Here is a 12,966-nt window from a genome sequence, read left to right as displayed (position 1 = left end):
CAGCCATCCAGCTTTGCCATAGACTTCTATGGAGGCTTTGAAGCATTACTGAAGCTACATGGGGCATAATTTTTGAAGCCGAAGCAAAGTGCAAACAGGACTGTAAGCGAACCATTTCATTTAGTGACAGGAGCTTTGACTGGCATTCGGAGAGCTTTAACAAAGCCTGTCCAAAGCCTTGTTGAAGCCGAAGCAAGTGTAAACAAGCACTAAGGGCTCGTTTACACTTGCTTCAAAACAAGGCTTCAGACAGGCTTTGTTAAAGCTCTCTGAACACCAGTCAAAGCTCCTGTCACTAAATAAAATGGTTAGCTTACAGTCCTGTTTACACCTTGCTTTTGCTTCAAAAATTATGCCCCATGTTGCTTTAGTGGTGCTTCAAAGCGTCTTCAAAGCATCCATAGAAGTCTATGGCAAAGCTTGTTTGAAGCCCCACTGGTGGGGCTTCAAGCAAGCTTTGCCATAGACTTCTATGGAGGCTTTCAAGACGCTTTGAAGCACCACTAAAGCTACATGGGGTATAATTTTTGAAGCAAAGTGTAAACAGGACTGCACGCTAGCCATTTTATTTAGCGACAGGAGCTTTGACTGGCGTTCAGAGAGCTTTAACAAAGCCTGCCCAAGCCTTGTTTTGAAGCAAAGTGTAAACTAGCCGTTAATGTGTGCTGAAGCCAAAGCAAGTGTAAATGAGCCCGTAGGGCTAGTTTGCACTTGCTTCAAAACAAGGCTTCGGACACGCTTTGTTAAAGCTCTCTGAACACCAGTCAAAGCTCCTCTCACTAAAGAAAAAGGTTAGCTTACAGCCCTGTTTACACCTTGCGTTTGCTTTGCTTCAAAAATGATACCCCATGAAGCTTTAGTGGCGTTTCAAAGCCTCCATAGAAGTCTATGACAAAGCTCGCTTGAAGCACCTAAAGCTTTTGAGAGGCTTTAATTCAGCTTCTCTTTGATTTAGAGAAATTGCCGTTATGAGATATCCACACGCACACACAGGGCATCTGCCAAGCTTCAAAAGAGCATCACCGAAGCATCACTAAAGCTTCATCGAAGCATCAAAAACACATCATAAAAGCATGTTGAAGCGGTAGGCGCTTTAATGTGTGTTGAAGCCGATGCAAGTGTAAATGAGCCCTAATATTATCACCAAATGGGGAAGCAATGTCCATGGGGGTCCTTCACCAAGCCAAGCTGGCCAGTGTGCATTGCTCCACCTCTAGAGAAGGACACAGGCAGGTCAGTGGTAGCTGTACCTCTATTTTATATGGAAAAAAACTTAAGGTATATGTGAACCCTCACCTTGTAAAACAACCCATTCAGTTTAAAATTGAGATTAAAGGCAAAACATTTGTGTATATATATTTATAACATAAATACCTTTTCTTTCTTTATAAGTGATCACATACCCTGGTTTTGTAAGTAAAAAAAAGTGTTTTTTTTTAAATTGTCGTATTTTTTTTGTTTATAGCGCAAAAAATAAAAACCGCAGAGGTGATCAAATACCACCAAAAAAAAAAAAAAAAAAACAAAAACTCAATTTGTGGGGGGGGGGGGGGGGGGACAAATTTTATTTATGTACAGCGTTGCACGACCGCGCAATTGTCAGTTAAAGCAAGGAAGTGCTGTATCGCAAAAAATGGCCCAGTCATGAAGGGGGAGGGGGAATCTTCAGGTCAATTGCTTAAGCTTTGACAATAAAACCTGGAAGCTGATTGGTGTAGCTCTGCATAGAAACCAGAGTTTGCAAGCGTGCTTTATTTAATCAAACCTCCCAGAGTCAATTTGTCTTCTATAGCGTCCCTGGAACCCCTAACTCTAGAACACCTTAAAGTCACAGTGATGGTGAACCTTGGCACCACAGATGTTTTGGAACTACATTTCCCATGATGCTCATGCACTCTGCAGTGTAGTAGAGCATCATGGGAAATGTAGTTCCAAAACATCTGGGGTGCCAAGGTTCACCATCACTGCAAGACCTACAGCAGAGATATGCAATTCGAGGACCTCCAGCTGTTGCAGAACTACAATTCCCATGAAGCATAGCAAGACTCTAACAGCCACAAGCATGACACCCAGAGGCAGAGGCATGATGGGACTTGTGGTTTTGCAACAGCTGGAGGTCCGCTAATTGCATATCCCTGACCTACAGCGTCCGCCCATGCGAGGGCTGCGTTTACTCGCATGGGGATGCACAAGTGTACCGTGCATCCCTGTGCAGGCAGTCCTGTTCATGTCAATTGGGACACAGCAGCTGCACGGACACCAATTTGGCTCTCATGCAGGGGGGATGGACCCGAACGCACACGTCTGTGTTGAGGGCCATGCATGGATGTCAAATTGGGAACAGCAGCTGTGTTCATGCAATCGCTGCATTCCAATTGACATGAAGGGAACTGCCTGCACAAGGATGCACAGGACACCTGTAACACACGCTCTTCGCACAGGCGTCTGCTGTAATATGCACATGTGAACAGGGCCTAATAAGGCAACTGGGAACTGATACTACATACAGCTACCCAGAAATGCCTGCCATTGCTTGGCAGAGCACCGATTGCAAAGATTTTCTCCATATCAGGAGCACTTAAAGTGTCACTAAACCCACATCATAAAAAATGATCAATAAATGGTGTATTACATGTTGTTCATACTCAGTCACTATGAGATTCATTTTCTGTATTCTGCAACAAAAAAAAACCTAGTTGATACTGCTGCTCTCTATCGCCCCCTTCTGTCCATGTCCTCAATTCACCTAGGGATTTTGCAGCTGCGGTGGCAACTCTGCACATGCTCAGTTTTCAGTGAGTTTCTATGCTGAGCATTTCCTCCCTATCACATCTGAGCAGCCCATGTGACTAAAGAGTCACACATGTGGGTGTTTACACAGTGGTAAATGACGGGCCACTCCTTCCCTCCTCCTCCTCCACCCCCACTAACCAGCTAAACACAATGGTGGCTGGATATTACATGTAGATTGATGAGGGCTTCACCTCCCTGTTATTCTAAGACACAGGCTGGAGGTGGGGGGGGGGGGGGTGACACAACCTGTGACTGGCAGAAATCCACCCACACCATGTTATTTCCAAAAAAATTATAAAGATTTGATTTCAAATATATATTTGTATGACAATTTAAAACAGTTCATTAAAAATAATTATTTATTTTTACTATTTTGCATTCCAAAAGGCTGTTTTTATTTGCTTTGAACATGTGACCAGCAGCAGAGTAGAAGCTCCTCCCGCTTATCTTTCCCTGCAGACAGGCTGGGAGAGATCTGGGTCATGTGACAGCTGGATATCCATTAGGAAAAAAAGATACTTGGATTTTTTTTTTTTTTATTATTAAAATAATTACAGCGCCATCATCCATATACAGAAATAGAGAAGGGACAATGTCAATTAAACAGCGTGTGTTTAGTAAAAAAATGATATTCAATGTGACACTGCTGCACCTAACTGTTTAGTATCACTTTAAGGCATATTCAAACATTTGCATTCTTGTTGTAACGATATGTCTTGTCCAAAATTCAACCAGTACATTTTTCAGAGCTCCTTAATTTAAATGCCAACCACAGAGTACAGTATTCTTTAAGACGACAGCTCTGGAGAGTAAACATAAAAACACACAAAGGCAAAGAAAATGGGGACTTTTAAGGTGCTAATTATCACGCAATTGTTTAAAATGTAAATTTATTTTATTCTTTCAATTAAAAAACTTTTTTCTTAAAAACAATAATCATAGACAAGTTCATTTTTGTAATAACAGATTTAGTTTACATATTCCAGCAGAAGCAACAATCTCGACATGTTTCACCAAATTTATTCTGGCTTCCTCAGGAGATCATGTAGCAAACTATCTATGAAAGAATATATACAAAGTAAGAGTTCACACAATGGTATAACGCACAACTTAAGTTTTCTTCTTATATAATTGCATTGCACATATACCATAAATGCTGGTTTCTAGAGGTGTGCTCGGAGCAGTAACCAGCATTTATGGTATACACTATATTGTCAAAAGTATTGGGACACCTGCCTTTACACACATGAAATTTAATGGCATCCCAGTCTTAGTCCGTAGGGTTCAATATTGAGTTGCCCACCCTTTGCAGCTATAACAGCTTCAACTCTTCTGGGGAGGCCGTCCACAAGGTTTAGGAGTGTGTCTATGGGAATGTTTGACCATTCTTCCAGAAGTGCATTTGTGAGGTCATGCAATGATGTTGGACAAGAAGGGCTGGTTCATAGTCTCCACTCTTAATTCATCCCAAAGGTGTTCTATTGGGTTGAGGTCAGGACTCTGGTCCTTAGTTGTGAACAAGCAAGCTATCACTTGTGAAACGCGTCAACTGCCTGTCCTGTGTTTGTCTAATACACTTGTGACAATAAAGATACATCAAGCAAGTTTTTGGAAACTCAGAGTGCGACCATTTCTTTATTTTACTCTGTGCAGGCCAGTCAAGTTCCTCCACCCCAAACTCGCTCATTCATGTCTTTATGAAAAAAACAAGGAAAGGGGCGCCTCTGAGTATGCAAGCTTGAGAAAGGAGTGCCGCTATTCTCACCACCAATAGCGAGCGAACTCGGAAACGCATCGCACAACTGTGACGTCACAGCCCGGCGCCGCGCTGTGCTTGCCCTCCAGGCCTCGTTTTGGCTCCCTGCACAGCCGTAGCTATTCCATCTCACGGAGCCGTACGAGCCTTTGTATACACCGCAGCTCGCCCGGTGATCAGCCTTGGCGTCCTCACAGCCATATCCCTGGAACCCGCAACTAGATGGACTGTGTCATTCTGACTTCATCCTATCTTGATGTGTTAATCTGGATATCTGAGAGAGACCCTGCTGTGCCCAGTTATCCCACCCCATCCTTGCCTGGATCCGATGTGGGGTCAGCACTGTATGGACTTGCTGTGATTTGTAGTCCTCCATCTTCTCCTCTACCCAGAGACGTACTGGAACGCAACATTACAGTTTTCCATGTGAGTGGATATTGTTTGTTGAATAAATTATTGTTGATACATACTCAGAGGCGCCCCTTTCCTTGTTTTTTTTCTCCTAGTTTATTGGACCTTGCTTCTGGTCTTTTTTGGTGGCAGCCCTGACTGACTTCTCCATATATATATATATATATATATATATATATACCCATCCTGACATTTGGACTATTTAGGTACAGTTATCTGAGGTATACCTGCATTGCGCCTTTTTTACTTGTTTAATAATCCATGTCTTTATGGACCTTGCTTTGTGCACTGGTCCAAACCATTTGGTGGAGGGGGGGGGGGGGGGGATTATGGTGTGGCTTTGTTTTTCAGGGGTTGGGTTTGGCCCCTTAGTTCCAGTGAAGGGAACTTTTAAGTTGTCAGCATACCAAGACATTTTGGACAATTTCATGCTCCCAACTTTGTGGGAACAGTTTGGGGATGGCCCCTTCTTCTTCCAACATGACTGCACACCAGAGCACAAAGCAATGTCCATAAAGACATGGATGAGCCAGTTTGGGGTGGAGGAACCTGACTGGCCTTCACAGAGTCCTGACATCAACCTGATAGAACACCTTTGGGATGAATTAGAGCGGAGACTGCGAGCCAGGCCTTCTCCTCCATCAGTGCCTGACCTCACAAATGCGCTTCTGGAAGAGTTGTCAAACATTCCCATAGACACACTCCTAAACCTTGTGGACAGCCTTCCCAGAAGAGTTGAAGCTGTTAGGCTACCTTTACACTGAGGCGCTTTCACGCTAAAAATAGCGCCTCTCCTGTCACTCCAGTGTGAAAGCTCGAGTGCTTTCACACTGGAGCCGTGCGCTTGCAGGAGGTTAAGAAAAAGTCCTGCAAGCAGCATCTTTGGGGCGCTTTAGGAGCGATGTATACACCACTCCTAAAGCGCCCCCCCGCCCATTGAAATCAATGGGCACCGACGCTACATGGGTGCTTTTAACCCATTATTCAGCCGCTAGCGGGGGTTAAAAGCGCCGACACCCCCACCACCTCAGTGTGACAGTGCCTTAAGACTGGGATGCCATTAAAGTTCATGTGCGTATAAAGACAGTTGTCACAATACTTTTGACAATATAGGGCATGTGCAATGCAATTATATAAGAACATTTAAGTTGTGTGTTATACCATTGTTGTGTGAATTCTTACTTTGTATAGATTCTTTGAGGGCCAGTACACACCATAGAAGCGTAGTCTGGATGCGTTCCAGGTGCTTTTCTGCATGCACGTTTTTGATGCAGTTCAGTGCAATTTTTCCCCCTCTTTTCTTAACCTTAAACAAGGACATATGTGTTCCAGTGCATTTTTGATGCGTCTTACAGCGTTCCAGTACAGTCCAGTGCAGGAAAAATGCAGCATGTTCTACTTTTTTTTTTTTCTGGAACGCGCTGGAACTGCAAGTACTGGTGTGAACAATTCCATTGAAAACCATATAACCTAATTTCCATGCATTTTTGATGCACAAAAAAAAAAAAAAAACGCACTGGACTGCATGTGGTGTGAACTGGCCCTCTCATAGATAAATTTGCTACACAGCCCAGATTGCTACATAAACTCCTGAGGAAGCCGTAATAAGTTTGGTGAAACATGTCGAGATTGTTGCATCTGCTGTGATATGGAATATGTAAACTAAATCTGTTGTTACAAAAATGAACTTATCTATGATTATTGTTTTTAAGAAAAATATTTTTAAGTGAAAAAAATAAAAGAAATTGTTACATTTTAAACAATTGTTTGATAATTAGCACTTTAAAAGTCCCCATTTTCTTTGCCTTTGTATGTTCTAAAACAAATAGAATGCGGTGCTAGAGGTAAATCCTCTCCTGTCCAAGACCGGTGCTTTACAAGTAAACACCCCACCCTGCCGATACTCACTTTGCCGGGCTCCCCGCCACTCTACTGAACTGCTGGAGCCTTCAGATACACCTTCTACTTCTGGGAAATCAGACACATCCTCCCAGGATGCAGTGCTCGGGTATTTGTTGAACATGGTCATGTGAGGGAGGCAAGAATGTAAAGCCGCGATGATGTCACTTCCCTGCATGTGCGGGAGAGTCCTCCGTTCCAGCATGATCCGCCGGACCTTCAGAGCGCATGCGCCGCTGACGTCAGCACCTGCATGCAGGGTGAACATCTCCTAAACCGTACAGGTTTAGGGGATATTCATTTTACCTACAAGTAAGCTTTATTATAGGCTTACCTGTAGGTAAAAATGACCAAGCGGGGTATACAACCGCTTTAAAGTGGTTGTAAACCTCAGACATGAATTACCCCTCTATAGTGTGTACTTATCTCTAATTGGAGCACTAAATGTCATTTCTGTCTGCTGCTTTGTTCCTCTGCTATCAGCATGAATCACTCCTGACACTAATGCTGCGTACACACGACCGTTCTTTCCGTCGGACCGAAGTCTGACGGTCTGTCCGACGGTCTGTCCGACGGACTTCCGCTAAAACGGACTTGCCTACACACGATCACACCAAAGTTCGATCGTTTAGAACGCGATGGCGTACGACGGGACTAGAAAAAGGAAGTTCAATAGCCAGTAGCAAATAGCTGCCCTTGCGACGTTCTTGGTCCGTCGGACTAGCATACAGATGAACGGTTTTCCCGACAGGAAGTGAGTCAGTTGGAATGATTTAAAACTTGTTCTATTTCTAGGTCCGTCGGAATTTTCGAAAACAAAGGTCCAATGAAGCCCGCATACGATCGAATGGTTCCGTCTGACCTTTTCTGCCGGAAAGTCCGGTCGTGTGTATTCGGCATAAGAGAAAAAAGGTGACGGGAGGGAGGGATCTCCAGCTGATTGACAGTCTCAGCTTTGTTCCTGTGTGCTGTGTAAAAGGGGGGGGGGGTCCCTTCCCTCCAATCAGCTCTCAGAGTTCTCCTCACTGAGCTCTGTAGTGTGTAATTTCAGCTCTCCGCCCTCTTTTGTTGACAGGTCAGACAAGCCATGTAGGGAAGACTGCAGATAAACAGGTAAAACTTATGTAGGAGGATTTGTTTCATCTCTGTGTGCATCACCTGAGGCCAGTCACTTCACTGGGTATGTGTAAGGCTAGGTTCACCTATATGCAAATTGGATGCATTTTTTAACCGTATCCAATTCTCATAACATGTGAATCAGACTGGCTTTTAATGGAGCCGGTTCACATATGTCTGTGCGGTTTTAAAAAGGGTCCTGTGCAGTTTTGGGTCTGGTTTACGTGCGATTTCAGGTAAAAATTTGCACCTGGACTGGTGAACAGAAATGCACCGGACTGGCGCACTGAAACCACGGCCGCATATGTATGAACCCAGCCTAAGACCCCTTTCACACTGAGGCACTTTACAGGCGCTATAGCGCTAAAAATAGTGCCTGTAAAGCTCCTCTCCTCTCACTCCAGTGTGAAAGCTTGGGTGCTTTCACACTGGAGCGGTGCGCTGGCAAGACGCCAAAAAAAGTCCTGCAAGCCACATCTTTGAGCCGCTTTAGGAGCGGTGTATATACTGCTCCTAAAGCGCCCCTGCCCATTGAAATCAATGGGCAGCGCCGCTACAGTGGCACTTTGCAGGCACTTTTAACCCTTTTTCGGTCGCTAGCGGGGGCTAAAAGCGCCCCGCTAGCGGCCGAAAAGCGCAACTAAAACGACCCCCAAATGTCCCAGTGTGAAAGTGCCCTAAGGATTTACAAACACTTTAAGCCCTGGTTCACACCGGTACGGCTTTGAAATCGTGCTACTTCATCGTGATTTCGAGGCTGCAGATCAGTTCGATTTGCACCAAATTCATTGCGGCTTACGACTTTGTTAAATAGAAGACTATTGCAAGAAATCATCAAAAAGTAGTGCAAGAACCTTTTTTCATAATCGCTGCGACATGAGATATGAACGGTTCCATTGGCACCAATGGGGTGCGACTTGCCATGCGATCTGGAGCTGTCAAATCGCATGACAAGCCGCACACCGGTGTGAACAGGGGCTAAGCTGTGCTGGAAGAGAACCCTGCCTGCCTATTGAAGTCAAAGGCATGGCTTCCTTCACAGCAGATCTCGTGGCACGGTCATCTGGAAGGAACAAAAACTAAAACCCCCATACACACTATTTTCTGATTTCCTTTAGATTTACCAAAACCATGTAGTGCAAGGGCCTACCTGATTGCATACAAATTGAAACTCATAAGGTTTGACCTCATATTATATGGTTTTGGTAAATCTGGGAAAAAAAAAAAATCTATGGAAAATTGTATAATGTGTATCCAGCTTTAAGGCCATAGCGTATGATTGGCTCTTCTTCTTCTTGTGCGATTACGGTGTAGAGCTCCATGCATCACCTTCTCTGAAGTTCTGTATTGCTGTAGGATTCAGACGATAATCATGTGTAAAAATTACAAGTGTGAAAGAACGGCGGGCTGCTGTCAGAGACGCCGTGGGAGGAGTCCAGTCCCGGCACCAGCTGGAATGTCTCCATTCTTCAACAAAGTGAGAGAAGAGGAAGACACAACTTTAAGGCTTACGGTGAAGTTCAAGAGAAATGTAGAAGATTAAGTCCTCCAGCTCACAACTCTATTCCAATGATGCAAAAAGGTCTTGGAACTACTTACACCGATGAAAATCAGTACAAGCAGATACAGTGTCATCAGGATAGCAAAACGGTGGCTTGAAAACCAAGATGGCTTCCTGGACCTGTGTGAAGGAAACGGAGAGAGTGAGAAAATAGAAAGCAATGAGGATTAAAAGGATACATTCACCTTTAGAGCTTGTTACATTCGTATTTACAGGAGGGTGTATACAGCAGGTGGGGATTCCGTCTCCCCTGCAGCCGCTGTCACATCGAAAAATGAGCAAAGATCTGTGAATGAATAAACGACAAGTCCCTCCTTCCACTGCAGCAGATGCCTTGTAGTTCTTAAAATGGAGTTCCACCCAAAATTGGAACTTCCGCTTATCCTGTTCCTCCCCCACCCTCCAGTGTCGCATTTGGCACCTTTTAGGGGGGGGGGCAGATACCTGTCTAATACAGGTATTAGCTCCCATTTCCGGCGAAAGATCGCCGCAGAATCCATGGCAAGCTACGCCGTGTCCAGCCCCTCCTCTGTGCTCACCGCTGTCTTCTGGGCGACACACAGGTCCCAGAAGACAGCAGGGACCATTCATAAAGCGCAAAGTGACTTGCACATGCGCAGTAGGGAACCAGGCTGTGAAGCCGCAACACTTCACTTCCCAATTCCCTTACTGAAGATGGTGGCGCCTCCACCAGGGAGCTGAGGGACGGGTCGTCTTCAGGTGAGGACATTGCGGGCGCCCTGGACAGGTAAGTGTCTCCTATTTTAAAAGTCAGCAGCTGCAGTATTTGTAGCGGCTGACATAATTTTTTTTTTTTTTTGCAGGCGGAACTCTGTTTTTATCGACTGTGGAGTGCGCTGATCAGCACTCTCACTTCCTCCAGGTTTCTAAGGCTGGGTTTACACCAGTCCGGTGCGAATTCCAGCTCCGGTTTCTGAGAGAGTGCACGTTTTTTGTGTGTTCCCGCGTAGCCCATTATTTTCAATGGGGCCACCAAACACTCTGGAATGCGCAAAAAGTACCGCAGGCACGATTTTTTTAAAATTGAGTCGCACAAAACGGCATAGTACTGAGGTACCGTGCGTTTTGGTGGTCGCAAACACACCTGCGTTTTGTAGATGTGTGGGGGTGCCATTAAGAATGAATGACATATTCACAAGCATCTAGCAAATGCACCCTGGTATCTATTTACTTGACACAACCTCATCTTTTATATTTTGCCAAAATATTTGGCATTACAGTATATTTTGTGTTTCTGTGCGCACATTTAATGCTGAATTAACCCCTTCCCGTCTGGTGCACGCCGATGTACGTTGGCAGAATGGCACGGCTGGGCAGATCTCGTGCCAGTGTTATTTACACAGGAATTAGTGCATTTGTATAGCACTGATTGCTGTATAAATGACAATGGTCCCAAAAATGTGTCAAAAATGTCTGATGTGTCCGCCATGATAATGTCGCAGTCAGGATAAAAAAAAAAAAAAAAAAAAAAAATCGCTGATCGCCGCCATTACTAGTAAAAAAAAAAATTGATAATAAAAATGCCATAAAACTATTCCCTATTTTTTAAACACTATAACTTTTGTGCAAACCAAACGCTTATTACAATTTTTTTTTACCAAAAATATGTGGAAGAATACATATCGGCCTAAACTGAGGAAAAAAATGTTTTTTTAAATATTTTTGGGGGATATTTATTATAGCAAAAAATAAAAAATGCTTTTTTAAAAATTGTTGCTCTTTTTTTGTTTATATCGCAAAAAATAAAAACTGCAGAGGTGATCAAATACCACCAAAAGAAAGCTCTATTTGTGGGGAAAAAAGGACGTCAATTTTGTTTGGGAGCCACGTCGCACGACCGCGCAATTGTCAGTTAAAGCGACGCAGTGCCGAATCGCAAAAAGTGCTCTGGTCAGGAAGGGGGTAAATTCTTCTGGGGCTGAAGCGGTTAATCCATACTTACATTTATTGGCTGCTTATATTTGCCTGGAGTTCAGCGTTAGGGTTGCTATACACGCTACAATCTGACTGTACAATCTTTTTTACCAAAGTAATAGAAGACAAACCTACACAATCCAATCAATTTATATCCAATCACATGGGTCCTTATATTAGATACGTTTACTAGATCTAAATTAGATTCTACAATCAGATTGCATAGTGTATGGCCAGCTTAAAAAAAACGATAAAATCAAGACCATTAAAATGGTAGTAAACTTGTTTGTGTCATTTTTTTTTTTTTTAAAGGCATACTGCCACATGCAGCGCCTCATTTGGATGTGTCTGCAGACTTGGTGGAGCCTTGACTACCCCACGTTTCTCTCCTACAATGGGACCTTGAATCTTGTTTGGAGGTTCTAGCAGGGATTACTCGTACCCTTGACCGAAGATCGGTGCTTCATCTACCGGGGATGGCCATCCTTTTTGACCAAGCGTGGAGATTCGGGAGGGACGCACTTGGAACGGTGAGGGAGGAAGGGGACATCCGCCTAGCCAGCCAGATCAGCCGAATCAAGCCTATCGATCAATGGGGTGACAGATGTCGCAGCCAGATCAGCCGAATCAAACCTATCGATCAATGGGGTGACAGATGTCGCAGCCAGATCAGCCGAATCAAGCCTATCGATCAATGGGGTGACAGATGTCGCAGCCAGATCAGCCGAATCAAGCCTATCGATCAATGGGGTGACAGATGTCGCAGCCAGATCGCGCTTACATCCGTTTGTGTCATTTTTACATGCAGGTAAACCTTATAATAAAGCTTACCTGTAGGTAAAATAAATATCTCTCAAACGTGCATGGTTTAGAAGATAGTCTAGCGAGCAGCAGTGGGTAACGTCACCGGCGCCGAAAAACCTGGCTTGAGGTTGTGATGCCCGCCGGCCACCCGCAATACCTCCTGACAGAGACAGAACGGAGATCTGTCAATGTAAACAGACAGATCTCCGTTCTGTCAGGGGAGGAGAGACAGTGGGCGGGGGGGGGGGGGGGTCTTCTCCCCGCACCCGTTGTCACGATTTGAAGAATTGGCGGCCGCGCAGGGCTCCGCCCATACGGTTGCGTCATTCATTTACAGTTTTCTGTGAATGAACAGACTACAAGTACCATCAGCCATTGCAGCTGACAGCTTGTAGTTCTCAATGAACTGCGAGGATGCTAGTGAGCGCTCTTGTAGTTCATTGATCTTCCTGCTCTCCAGTAATTGCCTGCCCATATCGGGGGTACGATTAGACAGCTACACAGACTCTGCAGGAGCTCCTTAGAAAAAAAAAAAAAGAATAGATGCACATTTACCTGCAAAAAAAAAATGTGCATTTATTTTTGTTTTTTTAAAAGGTGAACTTATCCTTTAAATACATACAACACCATTAAAAACATACAAAACACAACAGTTTTGCATTGAAAATATTTCCTTGACAAACCCTAATGG

The 12,966-nt window shown here is 44.2% G+C and overlaps 1 protein-coding gene across 1 annotated transcript in view; it reads right to left on the bottom strand.

Annotated features, from left to right (window-relative positions):
- Positions 1-5,667: 5,667 nt before the first annotated feature.
- PARP16 (poly(ADP-ribose) polymerase family member 16) overlaps positions 5,668-12,966 on the bottom strand; it is a gene marked incomplete in the record, with an annotated part of 33,875 nt that continues 26,576 nt past the window's right edge. Inside the window, 1 exon segment of the mRNA XM_073618326.1 lies at positions 5,668-9,656. Within this exon segment, the coding sequence (XP_073474427.1) occupies positions 9,515-9,656 (142 nt within the window).

Source organism: Aquarana catesbeiana, linkage group LG03, assembly GCF_042186555.1.
Source record: "Aquarana catesbeiana isolate 2022-GZ linkage group LG03, ASM4218655v1, whole genome shotgun sequence".
NCBI classification, from domain to species: Eukaryota; Metazoa; Chordata; class Amphibia; order Anura; family Ranidae; genus Aquarana; species Aquarana catesbeiana.
The sequence above is the reverse complement of the archived record's forward strand: the minus strand, read 5'-3'. Positions and strand labels throughout refer to the sequence as shown.